The sequence below is a fragment of the Oncorhynchus keta genome, chromosome 27, assembly GCF_023373465.1.
Source record: "Oncorhynchus keta strain PuntledgeMale-10-30-2019 chromosome 27, Oket_V2, whole genome shotgun sequence".
Taxonomy (NCBI): Eukaryota; Metazoa; Chordata; class Actinopteri; order Salmoniformes; family Salmonidae; genus Oncorhynchus; species Oncorhynchus keta.
Window position 1 is genome coordinate 47681930 of NC_068447.1, and position 22159 is coordinate 47704088.

Below are 22159 nucleotides of genomic sequence, written 5' to 3' on the forward strand. Positions count from 1 at the left end.
GACATTTTGCTACTACATAAAGAGTAAATATGTTTTTGTTTGGTTATCTTTTGGAAATTATAGCCCAGGACTCAGCTCGACTGCCTCGTGGTTGGTACCACACAATGTCAAGTAACTACTCAGGGGCCTTGTGGTTTGAGTGTCCGTCCTCTGCTTGGCAATCAGCATTAAGGAGATAGACTAGCGTCCTGTTCAGTGGGTGTGTTTGTAGCCTCATGCTACAGAAATACGAGATCGGCTCATAGGAGCCGTTCCGGCTCGCACAAGGTAAAAGGTCTTCAGCATCCACTGAGTACTACACATACCGCATTAGTGATATTGCATTTTATTGTGATTTGAACTCCTGCCATTTGAACCACCTTCACCTGTCTGTCAATGACCCTGTGGGCACCCTGTAATACAGTGTGTTCATATTCAACATCAAGCATCATTAGGCCAACCTAACACCCCACTGTCTGAACCAGTTACTGTTGACAACACACAACCCCTATTCAGGATCATTCTAAGATCAGGTCCCCCCTGTCTATAATCTTACTCATTCTGAATTGAAAGGCAAAACTGATCCTAGATCAGCACTCCTACTCCGCTCAATGAATATGGGCAATGATCTAGTTCAGTAACTATATTTTCAGAAGATCATTTTAGGGTAGCCAGTGTTCAAATCATATAGTTAGTATTTGACAGGTTGTGGTGTGGTATTTGGGGTTGTTTTGTGACTCTGACTCCTCTGGGGAGGGAGACAGGAACAGCTTGGGCCTCAGCAGCAGGCACGACTCCAGTTCCCCTCACAGGGCACATCCTGTGCCAACATGGCACTCCTTCAATACCCTCCCACACTGCACCAGCAAACACACTCTCTTGTACACACGGACACACACACACACTCGCTAAAGAGAGACACAGACACACATGCAAGCAAGCACGCACAAGCAGTACAATACATGCATGCATACATACGCAGATGGTTAGATGTATATGTACCATTGTCAGCATGCACTGTATCAATTGTGTGGAACTTTAGAAATCAAATGCTGCTTATATAAATGCTAATTAACTGTAGCCCAATATGGATTGATGGTGGGTCATACCTTATCTTGGCTGTAATCTCAGAACCTGGAACTAAATATTGCACACACTAAATAAATAGCTTCACATCTGTCACGAGAGTCTATTTAAGCATGCAAAAATGTAAAATACAATAGTCAATATGTTGTCAACAACAAAATATTCTCAACTCAATTATTTGTAGGTGGACTACACATTGACCTTTTCACTTTTATCTATTTTTATGTAGCAGAAACAGCCGACACTGCGCCCACGGTGATTAAAACCCCCATGCAGTTAAAAAAAATATATAGATTTATAAATCATTACTTTGTCGAATAAATCACTGTATATATATATATACACAGTGCATTTGGAAAGTATTCAGGCACCTTGACTTTTTCCACATGTTCTTACGTTACTGCCTTATTCTAAAATAGATTTTTTTTTAAATCTACACACAATACCCCATAATGACATAGTAAACAGGTTTTTAGAAATGAACAAATCTCTTAAAAATAAAACAGAAATACCTTATTTACATAAGTATTCAGACCCTTTGCTATGAGACTCAAAATTGAGCTCAGGTGCATCCTGTTTCCATTGATCATCCTTGAGATGTTTCTACAACTTGGAGTCCACCTGTGGTAAATTCAATTGATTGGACATGATTTGGAAAGGCACACCCTGTCTATATAAGGTCCCACAGTTGACAGTGCATGTCAGAGCAAAAACCAAGCCATGAGGTTGAAGGAATTGTCCGTAGAGCTCCGAGACAGGACTGTGTTGAGGCACAGATCTGGGGAAGGGTACCAAAACATTTATGCAGCGTTGAAGATCCCCAAGAAAACAGTGGCCTACATCATTCTCAAATGGAAGAAGTTTGGAACCACCCAGACTCTTCCTAGAGCTGGCCACCTGTCCAAACTGAGCAATCAGGGGAGAAGGGCCTTGGTCAGGGAGGTGACCAAGAACCCGATGGTCACTCTGACAGAGCTCTAGAGTTGCTCTGTGGAGATGGGAGAACCTCCCAGAAGGACAATCATCTCTGTAGCACTCCACCAATCAGGCCTTTATGCTAGAGTGGCCAGACGGAGGCCACTACTCAGTAAAAGGCATATGACAGCCCGCTTTGAGTTTGCCAAAAGGTACCTAAAGACTCTCAAACCATGAGAAACAAGATTCTATGGTCTGATGAAACCACAATTGAACTCTTTGGCCTGAATGCCAAGCATCACATCTGGAAGAAACCTGGCACCATCCCTACGAAGCATGGTGGTGGCAGAATCATGCTGTGGGGATGTTTTTCAGCGGCAGGGACTGGGAGTCAGGATCGAGGAAAAATGAACGACACAAAGTAGAGAGATCCTTGATGAAAACCTGCTCAGGACCTCAGACTGGGGTGAAGGTTCACCTAACAGGACAATGACCCTAAGCACACAGCCAAAACAATGCAGGAGTGGCTTCAGGACAAGTCTTTGAATGTCCTTGAGTGGCCCAGCCAGAGCCCGGACTTGAACCTGATCAAACATCTCTGGAGGACCTGAAAAAAAGTTGTGCAGTGATGCTCCCCATTCAACCTGACAGAGCTTGAGAGGATCTGCAGAGAAGAACGGGAGAAACTCCCCAAAATACAGGTGTGCCAAGTTTGTAGCGTCATACACAAGAAGACTCGAGGCTGTAATCGCTGCCAAAGGTGCTACAATAAAGTACTGGAGTAAAGGGTCTGAATACTTATGTAAATGAATATTTCCAGGTATGTTTTTTTTAATAAATTTGCAAAAGTTTATAAAAAGTTGTTTTTGCTTTGTCATTATGGGTTATTATTTCAATGTCTTCATTCAGACTCAATCATGGACACTCTTACTGACAATTGTGGCTGCTTTGTATGATGTATCGTCTCTACCTTCTTGACCTTTGTGTTGACTTTGCCCAATGTTTGTACCATGTTTTTGTGCTGCTACCATGTTGTCATGTATTGCTGCCTTGTGTCTTACGTCTATCTTTATTTAGTGTTGTGATGGTGTGTTTTGTCCTATTGTATTTGGGGTTTTTTTTAATCCCAGGCCCCCGTCCCCGCAGGAGGCCTTTTGGTAGGCAGTCATTGTAAATAATAATTTGTTCTTAACTGACTTGCCTGGTTAAATAAAAGTATTGTGTGTAGATGCCGGGGAAAAAAACTATTTCATCCATTTCAGAATAAGGCTATAAAAAGTCAAGGGGTCGGAATGCTTTCCGAATGCTCCAAATCATATTTCTTTAAATAATTTCTTTCCTTGAGCTTCTGAAATGCTCAGTCCAAATGTGTGGGCATGTGACATATTTTCATACAACCCTGATTGGCTGATAAGACTTGTCTAATGCCCTCCCCCTTATCCCTTAAAATAAAAAACGTGAAAAACTTCCACAGGTGTGAACGATACTTTGTTTTGTCATCAAAACAAAAGGCATACAGCACACATCTTAACCTGCTATATCATATCGTTTTCAATAGGTCATCAGTAGATGCAGGACCAGAACAGCCGTCTTGCATGGTGGACCATCCTGGCCTATATCCCGTCTATTCATTGCAGAATGCCATGATCATCTGCTGAGCAGACTATAGGCCTCTGCATCTCACAGGCCTAACATGGCAAGTAATACTTCACTGAGACGCAGTTAGGCCTCAGACTTCAGCCTCATCAAAGTCAAAATTATCATTTTGTGAAATAGACTAAAAATTAAAAATTAAAATAAGTTAACACTCTTGAATTACATCATTTGGAATGTTTGTTGCAGAAAGTAAATAAAGGAACGAGACTGCAGTGAAAGTTTGTCTTACTTCATAAATTCTCAGTTATTACATAACACCCAGATCATAAACAAGGTTATAATGAAAGTCTAAATCATGGCATGTCAGTAGCTTTTCAAGTTATTGTTTTACAACTCAAGCTCTGGAAGGTATAACGCACAGTAAAGGGAACTTCTATTCTGATCCTTACAAAATAAGGAACACGTGTTTTAGTGAATGATGATACTTTTTTAACTCTGGAATTTTCTGTGATCAGACACTCTCTTATCCATACGGTAAATTAAACATATCTGGACCAAAACAAAAAAAACAGAAACCACTGAGTCTTGAATGTGATGAGGAAATAAATACACAAGTAATATAATATTCATAAAACAAAACATTTATTGAAAGATTGTCTCATTCAAAGATGAAAACAAAAGTGCAAGTTACCTCACTATCATAACCATAAAATCATACACAACTGCCTGCCCTCACATTCACACCTGGATTGTAGACATGGATTGTATGTGCGCCATTCAGTGGGTGAATTGGCAAGACAAATAGTTTTTATGGAGTATGGTAGTAGGTACGTATATACTGAGTATAACAAATATTAGAAACACTAATGTTTTTACCCTCAGAACAGCCTCAATTTGTCAAGGCATGGACTCTACAAGGTGTCGAAAGCGTTCCACAGGGATGCTGGCTCATGTTGACTCCAATGCTTCCCACAGTTGTGTCAAGTTGGCTTGATGTCCTTTCGGTGGTGGACCATTCTTGATACACACAGGAAATTGTTGAGAGTGAAAACCCAGCAGCGTCACAGTTCTTCACATAAACCGGTGTGCCTGGCACCTACTACCATACCCCGTTCAAAGACACTTCATTTATTTGTCTTGCCCATTCACCCTCTGAATGGCACATACACAATCCATGTCTCAGTTGTCTCAAAGCTTAAGAATCCTTCTTTAACCTGTCTCCCCTTCATCTACATTGATTGAAGTGGATTTAAAAAGTGACATCAATAAGGGATCATAGCTTTCACCTGGTCAGTCTGTGTCAAGGAAAGATATACTCAGTGTATAGCCAACGCCTATGTATCAACTGCCAAGGTAACATGGCATGACAACTATCCTACATTAACAGTTAGCAAGACAGCATAAAAAGATCTGGGACCAGGCTTGAGCATTTCTATGACCTGCACCACCAGCTTGGTATGGACAGTAGCCACCTCCACCAGAATCAACCTAGGACGGTTAGGAGGGAACCAGTGGAGCAGCTTCGATGCCATGTTCACCTGTCTGTCCCGTTTGTGTCTCATTAGTCATCCTCTTCTTCACAAAGTAGCTCCTCATCAAAAGCCTCCTCCAAGAAGTCCATGACCTCGTGGTCCTCATCCTGCAGGCCTCCTCAGCGATGACCCTTTAGCACGAAATAAAGGGGATGATGAATGGATGGGAATTGTGTAGCTTCAAGTTATCAACCAAAAAAAGGTGACAAAGTTATATTTTACAATCCTTCATATCAGACAGTCCAAAACTTAGAAACTTAAATAGTATGATCAATGTATGCCCATAGCAATGTCAAACCAGCTAGACCGCTAGCCTAAGCTTTCATAAGTCATATGATGTATCATTCTGGCATTCAGCCAGAAGGCATATTATTTTTTAGGAATCATATCACAGATAAACACACACCTATTGAGAGATCTAGCCATGAAAACCCAGCAAAAAAAGGAAACATCCCTTTTCTGGAAACCTGTCCTTCAAAGACAATTCGCAAAATTGTCTTCAAATAACTTCACAGATCTTCATTGTAAAGGGTTTAAACACTGTTTCCCATGCTTGTTCAATAAACCATAAACATTTAATGAACATGCACCTGTGGAATGTTCGTTAAGACACTAACAGCTTACAGACGGTAGGCAATTAAAGGTCACAGTTATGAAAACTTAGGACACTAAAGAGGCCTTTCTACGGACTCTGAAAAACACCAAAAGAAAGATGCCTAGGGTCCCTGCTCATCTGTGTGAACGTGCAAAGAAAACTAATGGGACTGTGTTGACTGCAAAATCGGGTGTGTGAACTAGTTTCTACTCAAGCGTTGATCGACATGGTAATAGCTCTATAGTATTGGAGAAAGGTTGAAAAAGAAACTGACCCTCTGTTACATCTTGATGTGTCAGGTCGTAACGTACAGCACGCATAAAGCAACTATTTCGGTCTTACGATCTCTCTTCACCAAGTGTAGCCCTTCTATCATCCTTTAAAAACAAGAAATGGACAGTGACGGGGGTAAGGGGGGATACCTAGTAATTTTTTTGGTCATCATTGCATGCGATCATCATTCTCAAAGCCACTGTTTACTGCTAAGATCACTTTAGCACCACGCTAAAAACCAGATTCAATTTTGACACAAACCTTCAAATAGGTATGTAATGACAAACTCTTTATAGTGTTTTATTTACATTTAGAGGCGATAAGGTGATAAATTGGACAGATTGAGTGAAAAAAAAGCAATTTTCCCACACAACATCTCCTTCTCACTATCACGCAATAGTTTCGCTTCCCCACCCGCCATTTTTTTAAAGACCCGATGGGGCTCATTGTCTTCTTGAATGATGCAGAAACGGGCAGCGTTTAGGTCATGTAATTGATTCTGTTGGAAAGGGGAGAAAGTGTGCTTTACAATGGTATTGACATTACAGTTAATCTGGAAGTATTACGTTTTTGGGGCGCTAAAATAAGGTCAATTGTACGGACCAAGGCGATGTACAAAAGTGAGTGAGTTTACGTTAAGGTCCTTGGACTATAAGGAGTAACTTTATGCTTCTTTAATTCATTATTGAGCTAGCTAAGTTAGGTAGCTAACATTATGAGGAGACACTATAGTGGCCTGAATAGAATGACATTGCTAATGTAGGCAAATCATTTGTAGGAAAAAGCTGTCATTATGTTGTAACATTTTCTTTGCTAGCTAATGGCAACATTGCCATCTATCTAAAGTACGTCTAAAATAGTTCATGTTAACTAGCTAGCTAAAATCTGGTCCTCCAGTCCCCTCAATCTTAGCTAGCTAGCTAAATTTTTCCTACGAATACATTTTCTGGCGACATCACAATGACAAAAGGTTTTCCTGCTAATTATTCGCCTCGTTTAATAATCTCATGTTTCAAAATTCAATTTAAAATAGTTGCATTGAGTAGTATAACGTTCATTCAGACATCGGCCCTGAAGAGAACAATCAAAAGAATATTGTGCAAAGCGTGAAGCTCATGACTAGCATGTCCTTTACTTTTGATAATAGAAAAATAACTATCTAGAGTCTAGACACTTACTTCATGAATGGTTGCTGCTGCCGGTTTCAAGCTCCATGAGGCACAACCTTGATGGAGCTGCTGTGAAATCCACCTAAGTACCTGTTGACTAAAGTTAGTATGCATACATCACGTACACACGTTTGCTTATGACCAAAGCAACTTGTACAGGACGGAAGAAGTACATGCACGCAATGCATGCATACCAACTGATGTCAGCAAGGGTTTACATGGTTTTGTGCATGAGCCTGGTGATAGAAATTTAAACGTTATAGTACCGGCCCTCTGAAAAGTCGGGTAAACAATACTTTCCTGTGGTTAATTCAGTCTCATATTTCAACCATCTGAAGGACCAACACCACAGACAACCAGTCCAGTAGAGTAAGTTCAAATGTAATTTTATTAAACATTGTAACTTGTAAGGAACATTAAGAGTTTGCAGTCATTAGTTTCAGGCTGTACCAATGAAATGGTGTATTACAGCCTGATTAAATCAGACTAGGACCACAAAAGTCTAACGTAAATACAGTTCAAGTCAGAAGTTTACATAAAGGAGTTTGAATGACTCCAACCTAAGTGTTTCAACCACTCCACACATCTTGTTAACAAACTATAGTTTTGGCAAGTCGGTTAGAACATCTACTTTGTGCATGACAAGTATTTTTTCCAACAAAAGTTAACAGAGATTTTTTCAATTATAATTCACTGTATCACAATTCCAGTGTGCCAGGAGTTTACATATACTAAGTTGACTGTACCTTTAAACAGCTTGGAAAATTCCAGAGAATGATGTCATGGCTTTAGAAGCTTCTGATAGGCTAATTGACATCATTTGAGTCAATTGGAGGTGTACCTGTGGATGTATTTCAAGACTTACCTTCAAACTCAGTGCCTCTTTGCTTGACATCGTGGGAAAATCAAAAGAAATCAGCCAAGACCTCAGGAAAAAATTGTAGACCTCCACACAAGTTTGGTTCATCCTTGGGAGCAATTTCCAAACGCCTGAAGGTACCACGTTCATCTGTACAAACAATTGTACACAAGTATAAACACCATGGGACCACAAAGCTGTCATACCGCTCAGGAAGGAGACGCGTTCTGCCTCCTAGAGGTAAACGTACTTTGGTGAGAAAAGTGCAAATCAATCCCAGAACAACAGCAAAGGACCTTGTGAAGATGCTGGAGGAAACAGGTACAAAAGTATTTATATCCACAGTAAAACAAGTCCTATATCGACATAACCTGAAAGGCTGCTCAGCAAGGAAGAAGCCACTGCTCCAAAACTGCCATGAGAAAGCTAGACTACGGTTTGTCCTCTGGTCTGATGAAACAAAAAATAGAACTGTTTGGTCATAATGACCATCGTTATGTTTGGAGGAAAAAGGGGGAGGCTTGCAAGCCGAAGAACACCATCCCAACTGTGAAACACAGGGGTGGCAGGATCATGTTGTGGGGGTGCTTTGCGTCAGGAGGGACTGGTGCAGTTCACAAAATAGATGGCATCATGAGGTAGGAAAATGATGTGGATATATTGAAGCAACATCAAGCCATCAGTCAGGAAGTTAAAGCTTGGTCACAAATGAGTCTTCTAAATAGACAATGACCCCAAGCATACTTCCAAAGTTGTGGCAAAATGGCTTAAGGGCAACAAAGTCAAGGTATAGGAGTGGCCATCACAAAGCCCTGACTTCAATCCCATAGAACATTTGTGGCCGGAACTGAAAAAGCATGTGCGAGCAAGGAGGCCTTTTACAACCCTGACTCGGTTACACCAGGAGGGATGGGCCAAAATTCACCCAACTTATTGTGGGAAGTTTAACCCATGTAAAGGCAATGCTACCAAATACTAATTGAGTGTATGTAAACTTCTGGCCCTCTGGGAATGTGATGAAAGAAATACAAGCTGAAATAAAATCACTCTCTACTATTATTCTGACATTTCACATTCTTAAAATAAAGTGGTGATCCTAACTGACTTAAGACAGGGAATTTTTTACTAGGATTAAATGTCAGGAATTGTGAAAAACTGAGTTTAAATGTATTTGGTTAAGGTGTATGTAAACTTCCAACTTCAACTGTAGCTCCCAACAAACTCTGGCTGAGTCCACTGTTTCAATCTGCCTTGTTGAAATGTCAATTTTTTTTTTTTTATACAAGGGCAACATCCCTTTAGCTACTGTTAGTTCCAGTTGATCATTTATGAGCTTCAGATTTTTGGCCACAATTGTATAAGTATGTTTTAGGCCGGGTGTGGCAGTGTCACGAATAGCATTAACATGTGCAGGTGAAAAGCAGGTCTCTAACACACTTCTGCACAATTTACCAACCATTCACTCAAGGGCGTTCTACACAGGAGTTGTCTATCTGGACCAATACAAATCAGCTGGGCTTGACAAACTGGACCCTCTATTTCTGAAACTGTCCGCCGCTATTGTTGCAACCCCTATTACCAGCCTGTTCAACCTCTCCTTCGTATCATCTGGGATCCCCAAGGATTGGAAAGCTGCTGCGGTCATCCCCATCTTCAAAGGGGGAGACACCCTGGACCCAAACTGTTACAGACCTATATCCATCCTGCCCTGCCTATCTATAAGGTCTTCAAAAGCCAAGTCAACTAACAGATCACTGACCATCTCGAATCCCACCGTAACTTCTCCGCTGTGCAATCTGGTTTCAGAGCAGGTCACGGGTGCACCTCAGCCACGCTCAAGGTACTAAACGATATCATAACCACCATTGATAAAAGACAGTACTGTGCAGCCGTCTTCATCGACCTGGCCAAGGCTTTCGACTCTGTCAATTACCATATTCTTATCGGCAGACTCAGTAGCCTCGGTTTTTCTAATGACTGCCATGCCTGGTTCACCAACTACTTCGCAGACAGAGTTCAGTGTGTCAAATTGGAGGGCATGTTGTCCGGTCCTCTGGCAGTCTATGGGGGTGCCACAGGGTTCAATTCTCAGGCCGACTCTTTTCTCTGTATATATCAATGATGTTGCTCTTGCTGCGGGCGATTCCCTGATCCACCTCTACGCAGACGACACCATTCTGTATACTTCTGGCCCTTCCTTGGACACTGTGCTATTTAACCTCCAAACAAGCTTCATTGCCATACAACACTTCTTCCGTGGCCTTCAACTGCTCTTAAACGCTAGTAAAACCAAATGCATGCTTTTCAACCGATCGCTGCCTGCACCCGCACGCCCGACTTGCATCACCACCCTGGATGGTTCCAACCTAGACTATGTGGACATCTATAAGTACCTAGGTGTCTGGCTAGACTGCAAACGCTCCTTCCAGACTCATATCAAACATCTCCAATCCAAAATCAAATCTAGAGTAGGCTTTCTATTTTGCACCCTCACCAACTCTAAACATCTGCTATCTGAGCAGCTAACCGATTTATTGCCTACCTCCTCATGCCTTTTGCACACAATGTGTATAGATAGTGGAAAAATTGTTTGGTTATTAACTTGTTTATTGTTTACTCCATGTGTAACTCTGTGTTGTTGTCTTCACACTACTATGCTTTATCTTGGCCAGGTCGCAGTTGCAAATGAGAACTTGTTCTCAACTAGTCTACCTGGTTAAATAAAAATAAAATACATTTATAAGAACATAGGCCTAGTATTTATCAAGATGACTCTGCCTCATCTCTCCACCAAAAGGCAGTTCTGTGAACTGTTCTCCCTGACAGTAATCAATTTAGCTGAGTTTCCCAAGGGCATTACACCCTCATATTCCTACCTAATGTTCTGCTTTAAAACAATTCACCGGCAGCTCGAGACAAATTATTGAAAGGTGTATCCTCATTGGAGAAATGACATTAGATCCATCCCATCCATATCATGTCTCAGGCATGTAATTAATAAACTAGCAATTTATCAGAGTAAACAAAGCTATTCAGATCCTAATACCATGTAAGAACTGGACGGATACAGTTGTGGGTACTTCATGATATTTAACCATTAACAGTTTGATTCATCCAAGTAATGGCTTTAATGGAATGTCCTTTGCTCCATGTAAACCCTTCCCTGGAGACCGTTCTGCAACGCAACTTCATATGGGCACTTTGATTTAATTGAACATGTATAGTGTGCAGGATAATTAGGTGAGAATCAAACACTTAAAAAAGTCAGAACATGAACCTATGCATGAAGAGATTCCCAAAAGCCTGGCAATGAGCAGGGTGTCAAATTATTCACACTGACAAATCAAATCCCTGCAAATCTCTAAGCGTATGTAGAGGCTCACAGTATGTCTCTGTGTCACTTAGACCCCATCTCAGACAGCTCAGGAGCTCCACGACACACCAGAGTCCAGTGAGTTAAAGGCGTATTTCACCGGAAATTAAAGTTTGCCAGACTTTTTCCATACCTTAAATATGGTCTAAGTCAAGCTGAACCCATATACCACACCATCTGTGGTTGTAGTTCCCATATGCATTAGGAGACCTTTACAATCTCCAAACTGGAATGAAAGATAGTGGCGATGTAAATAGATCACATGGTCCCCATCTTCCCTACTCATTTTTTCTTCAGTGTGAACTATCCCTTTAAGGAGAAGTAATATGGCTACTCATAACAGGTTGCTAGGCAACTGAAAAGATTAGGCTGTCTGCGAGCCGACACTCAGCCCACCGGGGCCATACAATATTACCTCCCCCACCCCTTTTAAATACATTAAGAATTGGGAATTACCAATGCATCCGGAGAGCTCAGAAAGAAGGTTGACTCAATTCTGGGTATTCAATAGTACCTCAGTCAACTCCCCCACATTAGCACAGACTGCATCATAGCCATTGCATAACTAGGAACTGTCGAGCTGTAATCTTCCAAATTTGAACAGTACTTCCTACCTGTGCATGCATGCATACTTCCTTATTCAAGGTCATTTGGGTTTGTAAAGTTGATGTGATACAAAAAGTAAACATGAAATACAATGAGCAAAAGAAAGGAAGGGCTATGCAAAACAACATAGCATTCAGTCCGAGAAATAAATTAATCTTGTCAATATTCAGTCTGTGCACTGTTTCAACCTTTTCAACACACCGCAGGTCTGGTTAATAAGCTAATTGGGTAATGTTATGTTACTATATGAAACCAGCCTGCTTGCCAAGACCATACAGGGACACTGCCATCTTCCCTGCCTCTCTTCTTGAAACAATGATTTGTTTAGAGCAGGGAGGGACCTCCAGAGCCTCCACAAATCAAGGAGGCTGACATTTTGTATATTCAAAAACGGCTTATCAAAGGTCAGAGTATATCCTGAGCTTGGCTTGACTCCCATCCGCTGTAGTGACTGATCAGGATTCTGTAAATTTATGGTTGGCAAGACATTGAGGGAACGTCCTTATCACAAGGTAGCAGCCCATCAATAACACTCAAGTCACATCAATTTAAATTGGGAAGGGATTGTTCCATTTGATTTCGATCACTTTTTGACCACAACTCTTGATTGGAACAAAACTTTACATACATATTTTTCCATGGTATAAGTGGTCAGAAAGTGCCTTTTTGGACCTGAATGCTAAAACATTAAGGAGATATAGGTGCTCAAAATTGATCAATTTTGCATACCCCTCCATACATACTCTGGACGGTTCCGACTTAGAATAGGTGGACAACTACAAATACCTATGTGTCTGGTTAGACTGTAAACTCTCCTTCCAGACTCGCATTAAGCATCTCCAATCCAAAGTTAAATCTAGAATCGGCTTCCTATTTCGCAACAAAGCATCCTTCACTCATGCTGCCAAACAAACCCTTGTAAAACTGACTATCCTACCGATCCTTGACTTTGGCGATGTAATTTTCAAAATAACCTCCAACACTACTCAGCAAATTGGATGCAGTCTATCAGTGTTTTGTCACCATTTTGTCATGAAAGCCCCATATACTACCACCACTGCGACCTGTATGCTCTAATTGGCTGGCCCTCACTTCATATTCGTCACCAAACACACTGGCTCCAGGTCATCTATAAGTCTTTGCTTGGTAAAGCCCCACCTTATCTCAGCTCACTGGTCACCATAGCATCACCCACCCGTAGCGCTCGCTCCAGCAGGTATATTTCACTAGTCACCCCCAAAGCCAATTTCTCCATTGGCTGCCTTTCCTTCTAGTTCTCTGATGCCAATGTCTGGAACGAACTACAAAAAAATAAATCACTGAAGCTGGAGACTCATATCTCCCTCACTAGCTTTAAGCACCAGCTGTCAGAGCAGCTCACAGATCGCTGCACCTGTACATAGCCCATCTGTAAATAGCCTATCCAACTACCTCATCCCCATACTGTTATTTATTCTGCTCCTTTGCACCCCAGTATCTCTACTTGCACACTCATCTTCTGCACATCTATCACTCCAGTGTTTAATTGCTATATTGTAATTATTTTGCCACTATGGCCTATCTTACCTCATATGCACACACTGTATATAGACTTTTCTACTGTATTATTGACTTAATTCCATGTGTAACTCTGTGTTGTGTGTCGCACTGCTTTGCTTTATCTTGGCCAGGTCGCAGTTGTAAATGAGAACTTGTTCTCAACTAGCCTACCTGGTTAAATAAAGATTAAATGAAAATAAATCCATGTCATCACTGGAAATGATACAGTTGAATTTGATATAATTTTAAAAAACTTAAACAGGTAGGGCTGACAATTACCATATAATTAACTGACGGTTATGGATGAAGTCCATCATGGAAATATAATAACCGTCATAGCCGTTAAAGTATAAATATATGATTTTATTAGTCTAAAGAACAACTGACTGAAGACAGGACGGCTGGGCATTCGTGCAGTTGGATCCGTTTCTGCCGTAGCATGGACTCTTAACAACGTGATGAAACTTTGTTGCTCCTTGCAACACACCCCATTACGCCTAGTTAAATTTTAAAAATGCAGTAGCACACAGAGATAGGACTAGAACAGGTTTGGAATCTCTAACCCTGGCAATTTGACTGGTAAACTCATGGGTACACTCGTAACGGCTGCCTGGTATTGTGCTGCAATCATTTCCATGGCAATGTACACTGAGTGTACAAAACATTAAGGACACCTGCTCTGACAGACTGACCAGGTGACTCCAGGTGAAAGCTTATTGATTTCACCAGTTAAATCCACTTCAAATCAGTGTAGATGAAGGGGAGGAGACAGGTTAATTAAGCCTTGAGATACTTGAGACACAGATTGTGTATGTGTCATTCAGAGGGTGAATGGGCAAGACATAATATTTAAGTGCCTTTGAATAGAGTATGGTAGCAGCTGCCAGGCAAATACTTTTTATTTAAATTTTTTTAATTAATTATAAAATAGTTTGACAACCCCAGTTTATATTTTCCAGTGATAAAGACATGGATGTCTCATGGTATTTAAAAAAAAAAATATTTAACTAGGCAAGTCAGTTGAACAAACTTATTTTCTATGACAGCCTAGGAACAGTGGGTTAACTGCCTTGTTCAGAGACAGAACAACAGATTTTTACCTTGTCAGCTCTGGGATTTGATCTTGCAGCCTTTCGGTTACAAGTCCAACGCTCTAACCACTAGGCTGCCTGCCGTATGATGGGGTATGCAAAATGGGTCAACTTTGAGCACCTATCTCTGAATATTTTGGCATTCAGCTCCAAAATGTCACTTTCTGACCACCTCTACCATGTGCAAATATGTATGGAAGGTGAAATCAAATGGAACAACCCGAAGGCAAATCAGAAATAACCTCTACACTGCACATTTGTATCGGAGCTGTCAAAAAAAATATGCCTAGAATTATAAGTTGAGTATTTGACCCGGAGACAATAAAGGGCATAATGAATTTGTTTCAACAACCAAAAACTTGTAAAGATCTCCAGAATGATCTCCTAGAATGCAAAAGAAATGGGAGAATATGGGCATGTAGTCACATAGCATCTAATAAGTGTGCTGGTCTAGGATCAATGAATCAGCTCTTATCCATTATGATTTTAAAGGCAAAACTGATACTAGATCAGCACTCCTATTCTGAGACACTTTGTGAATACAGAACACTGATGTTTGGCCATATGATATTGAATCATATTCTGACATGAAATATTGACAAGTTGCTCCAGTGGCATCCTCATTCACCGTCATTACCACTGTGTCCCTCAATCTCGTAACCCACCAAGCCTTTCATCTACCTGCAAAATAACCTTATATCTATAGTTAAACCTAATTTTGCATCAAGCAAACTACTATGCACTTTCTTTATCTCCCTTTGACTGTTATCCAAACAGCCAGGCCCAGATTAGTTTGGCTGCCTTTCTCAGCAACACTTGACACAGGCCACATGTCTGTAAATAATAGCTTCAGACACTTACAATAATCCCTTTAGCACCGATATCACTGCACTTTAGCAAACCTGGAAAGTGCCAATGATTCTTCAGTGATTTCAAGGAATCAACATTTGAACGTGAATTATGCAACGTAGGTGAATACACATTGTAACTTTCTGAATGTGTTGAGTGATGATTAGGCCTTATATATATATATATATGCCATTTAGCAGACGCTTTTATCCAAAGCGACTTACAGTCATGTGTGCATACATTCTACGTATGGGTGGTCCCGGGAATCAAACCCACTACCCTGGCATTACAAGCGCCATGCTCTACCAACTGTGCTACAGAAGGACCAGAAGGGCCTGAGGTGAATAGGAAAGGTGCTGGCAAACATGACAGAGCCATGACATTCTGATATGACCATTATGTCAAGAGGTCAACTCTTTACCTGATGCATTTGCACACATACACTTGTCACTGTTCCATATCTCCTTTCCCATTGACATTTATGACAAAGATTTTTGATGGGATCAAGTGCTAAGGCTTTATGAAGCCATTATAAACCCAGTTTAAACCTAAATAGATGCTCCAGAAATTATTGCAAATGTCATAAATACTATATAAAGTGTGACAAGGTTATGCTACTTTTGACAAAGCATCGGATATAAGGAAGGACCTTTTATGCCACCCTTTATAAGTTGTAATTCATTTTAAGTGTGACCATCCCACCTGCGCCCATCCCAAAATTGCCTTTGAGCTTAATGCCCCAAGGCTATAATGACAATTTAGACTTATTTCATTCAAAACATTGTTTTTCCATCTGTGACAGTCCGTGTATAGCAGTTTTGAACATGTAGCTTAAGCTATCAGCGTTTGGGAGGCTACTCTGAAAATATAGTTTATCAAGCTAAACATTTACTTCACACTGGAAGAAGTTGAGCTACACTAAAGTTAACCTTAATAAAAAATATTCTACTTAACTAAAGTTTGTAGTTCACTACATCCAAACTACTTTGTGATAAATTATACGTAAATCAGAAATGTCAGACAAATTGCAAATTGGCTAATTTAGCCTATTAATACAACTGTTTCAAGTGTCTCACTTGAGGCAGGTCTGTTGTCAAAAAAGAAAGGAAGCTCGCTACAGTAAGCAACCCAACCAAATTGACATAGAAATGTGAGTTATAGATATTTAATTCTCATCGAAAGCAAGTCTAAGAAAAGCGCCAGAGGTGTTCCATTTCTATGCTTCCCGTTCTTGCCTTTTACTTTTGTAAACAAGCTTCAAAACAGCTGAAAATACTATATTTGGGTTTATGAAAATATATTTACAGCAGTTTAGATGGTACAATGATTATCTACACAATGACTGCTTGCTTTGTCACGAACTGAAATTAGCAAACTATTAGAATTTTAGAAACCAGGTTTTAAGTGGGGATGGTTTGGGGAATTATTTAACAGGCAAGCCGAGTTAAGAACAAATTATTATTTACAATGACGGCCTACCCCAGCCAAACCCTAACCCAGGCAACGCTGGGCCAATTGTGCTCCGCCCAATCACAGCAGGTTGTGATACAGCCTGAAATCGAACCAGGGTCTGTAGTGACACCTCTAGCACTGAGACACAGTGCCTTAGACCGTTGCGCCACTCGGGAGGTCACCTCATAGATTCAACGAGTTATAATGATGAATTTAGCCTTAAAATACCTTTGGGAAACCAGACCCAGGTCTGTTGATTTCGTATTGAAGACTGTGAAACACCTGTGGAATGTTTAAAGTTTGAATTCCCCATTCACAGCAGTTTCAGTAGAGCTACCCCATGGCTAACAAAACACTTTAGTTTATAGTGTTGGAGTAATTAACTAGTTCAACTTGTATTGAATTACATTTTGCAATAGCTTGTGGTAGTTGAACTAAATTCAAATATTGTTATTGTTTTAATGTTGCATTTGTAATCTAACGCCTGCCTCAGACTACTCGTAGAAATCGCAACATTTTTTTGCCCTCCCGCGTCACTTTTATAACCAGAAGATTAACGCCAAACAGACTCACACGGTTTCTCTGCCTCTGTAACCACGGATCACTTCAGAACAAAGTTGACTACAAAGAAAGTTGCAATTGATACAATCGACGTATACACTTTTAAACCGAGTTGAACGCATTCAAATATAAATACAGCAGACTATAGGCCTATTTAAATGATAGAAATACATTTAATGTTCAATCAAATTCTTTTTTGCTACTTGTAGGCTACTGTCAAATGTGTTTCAATATATTTAATTATGATTTAGCGCATTATTACAGAGTAAACGTTTGACTCAACCGCCTCAATATTTGCAGCTATAGGGGATATCTTTCCAGGAGCTGATCCGTCGTCAGTATTGTGGAATAATTTCAAGGTAAGATTTGAAAGGAGAAAGTTGATCCGAGAGCAGCGTTGCCTTTCTTTCGACCCTATGTTAAGAATTACAATCGAGTGACAGGTCGAACCTCGAGGACAGAACCGATTTGACAAACACTCACCCGCTGTAGTGCGCTTTAATTTTCACGTAATCCGAGCCCAGGTCCATCGTGGATCCGTAACTTGAATGCATTGTAATCCACGCTATAAACTACCAGGCAACTAAACAAACCTGTATCAACAGGCCTCACTTGAAGATAAAAGTTTCCATTGCACAGTTGGGATTTACCAATCGATAGAAACTACCAGGTTACGGCGGTGTGTCATGCATGAACTATCCTACTGACTGGCATGCATGCATGGAATTCTCACGCAACATTTAAGATTCGTCATTCTGGACTCGAGCGTTTCCGATGATTGTGTTCGCTATGGTTACCGACGGTACTGGGCGGAGAAAGCGCACTGTCAGGGCTGACTGGCCTGGTCCAAAACACCTGTTGATGATTTAGGAGTGAAATATTCCAGTTATTTGGCCATATATAGGCTTTATGAAATTACTGCTTCAAATTCAGGAAATTTAGACATTTATTCAACGCACTCGAGTTGAAATGTGTGACTTCTGACATTGTTCTTAATTAGCCAAAATGAAATGTAAAAGTAAAAACAACCTGGCTTCTAGATTGAGTTGTTCGTAATCCACAATCAGAACGCAACAACCAAATTTAGACCGATTTGCACCTGTTATGATTAGCCTATTTCATCAACTCCAGGGTTGCATGTGTTGAACAGAGAACTCGAATGAAGTCATTCAGTAACTAGTTTTCCATCTAATTGGCGACAGATTTGCATGCGAATATTCTAAAATCTACATTAAAGAAAATATGCGCATTTCCCCACCAGTAGTGTTTTGACCAAACTAACTTGTTGCAGATACAAATCAGTGGGTGATGACAGTGCACACAACATTTACTTTTTCACTTAAGTTTTCAGGTACCGAATAAAATCTAAAGTTCAATGTGTTTTGCCTCACACTGTTGTGTTAAATACCAAATGTGTCTATTCTGCCAACAGTTTGCAGATGCAATGCGAGAATATTTTGATTTGTCAAACATCGGTCGTTATGTCACCAGAATCAGACCCTCCATATTTGGTCTATTCGAAAGTAGCATCATGATCAGCGTGCACTTTCATCACCCTGTTACGTTCATGATAAATGATTTAATCTGTAGTTTAATAAACTACATAGTTTCCAGAGTAGTAGTGGGAGGACCACAAATGTGAGAGCTGATGCTGTTTTTCTTACACTTTTTAGTAATTTTCTTTCATTGTTTAAAAAAAATGTATTTATATGATGCTTATTTGCGCATAAAGGAATTTCCGCCGTCATTTCTAGCAGAATTCATTTTGCAGACACAAAAAGATCGCGCCATGTTGAACGAATAAATTATCTGTTGCCTGTCGTGATTTTTTTTGTATAAAGTATGACTTGACTCGCATAAAAACAATGTATGGAAATATGGTTTGTGGATGTAGCCTAACTGTTACACTTGTGCGCCATCTTATGGATTAACAGTGTTAATTCATGTCTGAGAATGAAACCATTTAGGCGACTACAGAATCCAGTTAACAAGTTTATTTTACATGAGTTAAAACCAATATTTTATTTGACAATTTATTAGCAAAGAAGAAGGCTATTGTGATCTGGGGCCGGTTCCCAAACGCGTCTTAATTAAGGGTACATTTATCGTTGGAACCGTAGGAGCATCGTTAAATATCGCTGTTTCCCCAAAACCATCGTTAATGTTCCACTTGAAAACGCTCTTAATCTAACGCCTATCTGAGACCTGGGCAGTGTTTGAATACCCATACTAACATACTGTATAATACATACTTAATGAGTATATACACTACTAGTTCATTTCAGAATACTGTAGACTTAATATTTGGTAGCACAGCCTTTGGTCAGAATAACTGCAATCAAGAGCTTCCTATAACCATCAATGAGGTTCTTGCACCTCTGTACAGTCAGTTTGGCCCACTCCTCTTGTGCTCACTGCTCCAGTTCTCCCCAATTAGAAGGGATCCTTCTCCTAACTGCTGTTTTCCGATCTCTCCACAAGTTTTCAATGGGATTTAGATCTGGACTCATTGCTGGCCACTTCAGAACAGTCCAGCGTTTTGTCTTGAACCATTCCTGGGCTCTTTTTGAAGTGTGTTTGGGGTCATTGTCCTGCTGAAAGACCCATGACCTTCAACGGAGACCCAGCTTTCTGACACTGGGTCTGACATTGCGCTCCAAAATACCTTGGTATTTACCTGATTTAATGATGCCATGCACACGTTCAAGGAACCCAGTGCAAGAGGCAGCAAAGCAACCCCAAAACATCACTAAACCTCCATGTTTGACTGTAGGGTAGGTGTTCTTTGAAAGCTTAATTTTGTTCTCTGTAAACATAGAAATGGAGTGCTTTACCAAAAAGCACTAATTTGGTCTCATCTGTACACAGGACATTCTCCCAGAAGGGTTTTGACATGTTCAGGTGTGTTTTGGCAAATTGCAGTCTGGCTTTCTTACGTCTTTCTCTCGGCAGTGGGGTCCTCCTGGGTCTCCTACCATATAACCCCTTTTCATTGAGTTGGCGACGGGTGGTGTGAGTTGAAGCTGTCGTACCTTGTGTCTGAACGTCAGCTTGAATCTGTGTGGCAGTTGATCGAGGTGCTTTCTCCACCATTCGAACAATCCTTCGCTGCAATCTTCCATCAATTTCTCTCTTGCAGCCACGTCCAGGGAGGTTGGCTACAGTGGCATGGGCCTTAAGCTTCTTGATAACATTACGTATGGTGGAAACAGCAACATCAAGGTCTCTGGAGATGGACATGTAGCCTTAGAGATTGTTCAGGCTTGGCTATAATCTTGTGTCTGATGTCCTCAGATAATTATCTGGTTTTCTTTCTTTTCTCCATGCTCATTGAGGTACATACAGTGCCACAACACAGGAGACTGAGTCCTCTTCTCTATTCAAACTGGTTGAATATGTGATGTTTATACTGCAGGCACCTTCATCTCACCACAGGGGATTTCAATTCCAAAGTAAATGAGAATCACCTGCGTGAAATCTAATTCTTTCTAACTACTTCTAGAAGGTGGCAATAAATATTATCTGGGACTTTTTAGGATTTATTTTTGGAATTAGCTAAGATTTAGTAAGTTATTCCATTTTTTTTTTGTTCAACTGCACACCGAAGACATATATGTGGATACCAAAATATGTTTTAATGTCAACAGTTTTCTGGAAGAAATTGTGCATTATTTGAAAAAAATGAAAGGGTGCCAATATTTTTGGTCACAACTGTACTTCCAGACACAAATGAGACCACTGATCATTTTACTCAGCAGAGCTGGTTAGGCAGTTTTCATGGTGACTGTAACTGTGCTGCTGGCAACAATTGAATTACACTTTTTTTGCCGAAGTTTACTGACACCGGCCATATTCAACAGATGTTGAGCGTTTGTAAATAAATGATTCTGCATTCTGGTACACAGATGAGAGTGCTCTGAAATCGAAATAGAGAGCCAGAGCGAATGTACGAACGCACCCGAATGTCCTTTGAGAACGCACACCGCACACTCAGCTAAGAATTATGGGAATAACCAAGTTAATAAACGTTGGGTAGTTAGCCTATAGTTAATGTACTGGAAAGTTTGATGTATAAGTAGCCAACTAACGTTATAGGTAGCTAGCTAAAAACATACCGGTATATACTGCTGTAATGATATGCTATGTGGTTCGTAAAGACAGCGTAGCTAACAAATTATCAGCCAACATTACGTGTAAGGTCATTACTTTATTACACTGCTCAGCATGTTCTTAACATTTGTCATAATTAATTAAAGCAATTAATTTGTACTTTGTTGTACTTCAGCTGCATATTTTCCTCAATTTTCTTCAAATCTGAAAACCAATGTGAAGCCACGCCCATTTCCTGAAGAATTGCGTTATGGGCCCTAAAGTATGGAAATCGTGTCCTCTGCGTGTCAAATCAAATACATTTTCATTGGTCACATACAGTTGCAATAACATCTGCTAAACATGTGTAACGAAATGCTTGTGCTTCTAGTACCGACAGTCCAGCAATATCTAACAAGTAATATCTAACAGTTCCACAACAAATACCTAATACACACAAAACTAAGTAAAGGAATGGAATAAGAGTATATAAATGTATGGATGAGCAATGTCAGAGCGGCATAGACTGAGATGCAATAGATAGTATAGAATACAGTATATACATATGAGATGAGTAATGCATGATATGTAAACA

The 22159-nt window shown here is 40.3% G+C and overlaps 1 protein-coding gene across 1 annotated transcript in view; it reads right to left on the bottom strand.

Moving 5' to 3' along the window:
* Positions 1 to 18354, bottom strand: part of LOC118360221 (protein kinase C zeta type) — a 167805-nt gene extending 149451 nt beyond the window's left edge. Inside the window, 1 exon segment of the mRNA XM_035739493.2 lies at positions 17959 to 18354. Coding sequence (XP_035595386.2) covers positions 17959 to 18029 — 71 coding nt within the window. The 5' untranslated portion in view covers positions 18030 to 18354.
* Between the last annotated feature and the right edge of the window lie 3805 nt (positions 18355 to 22159).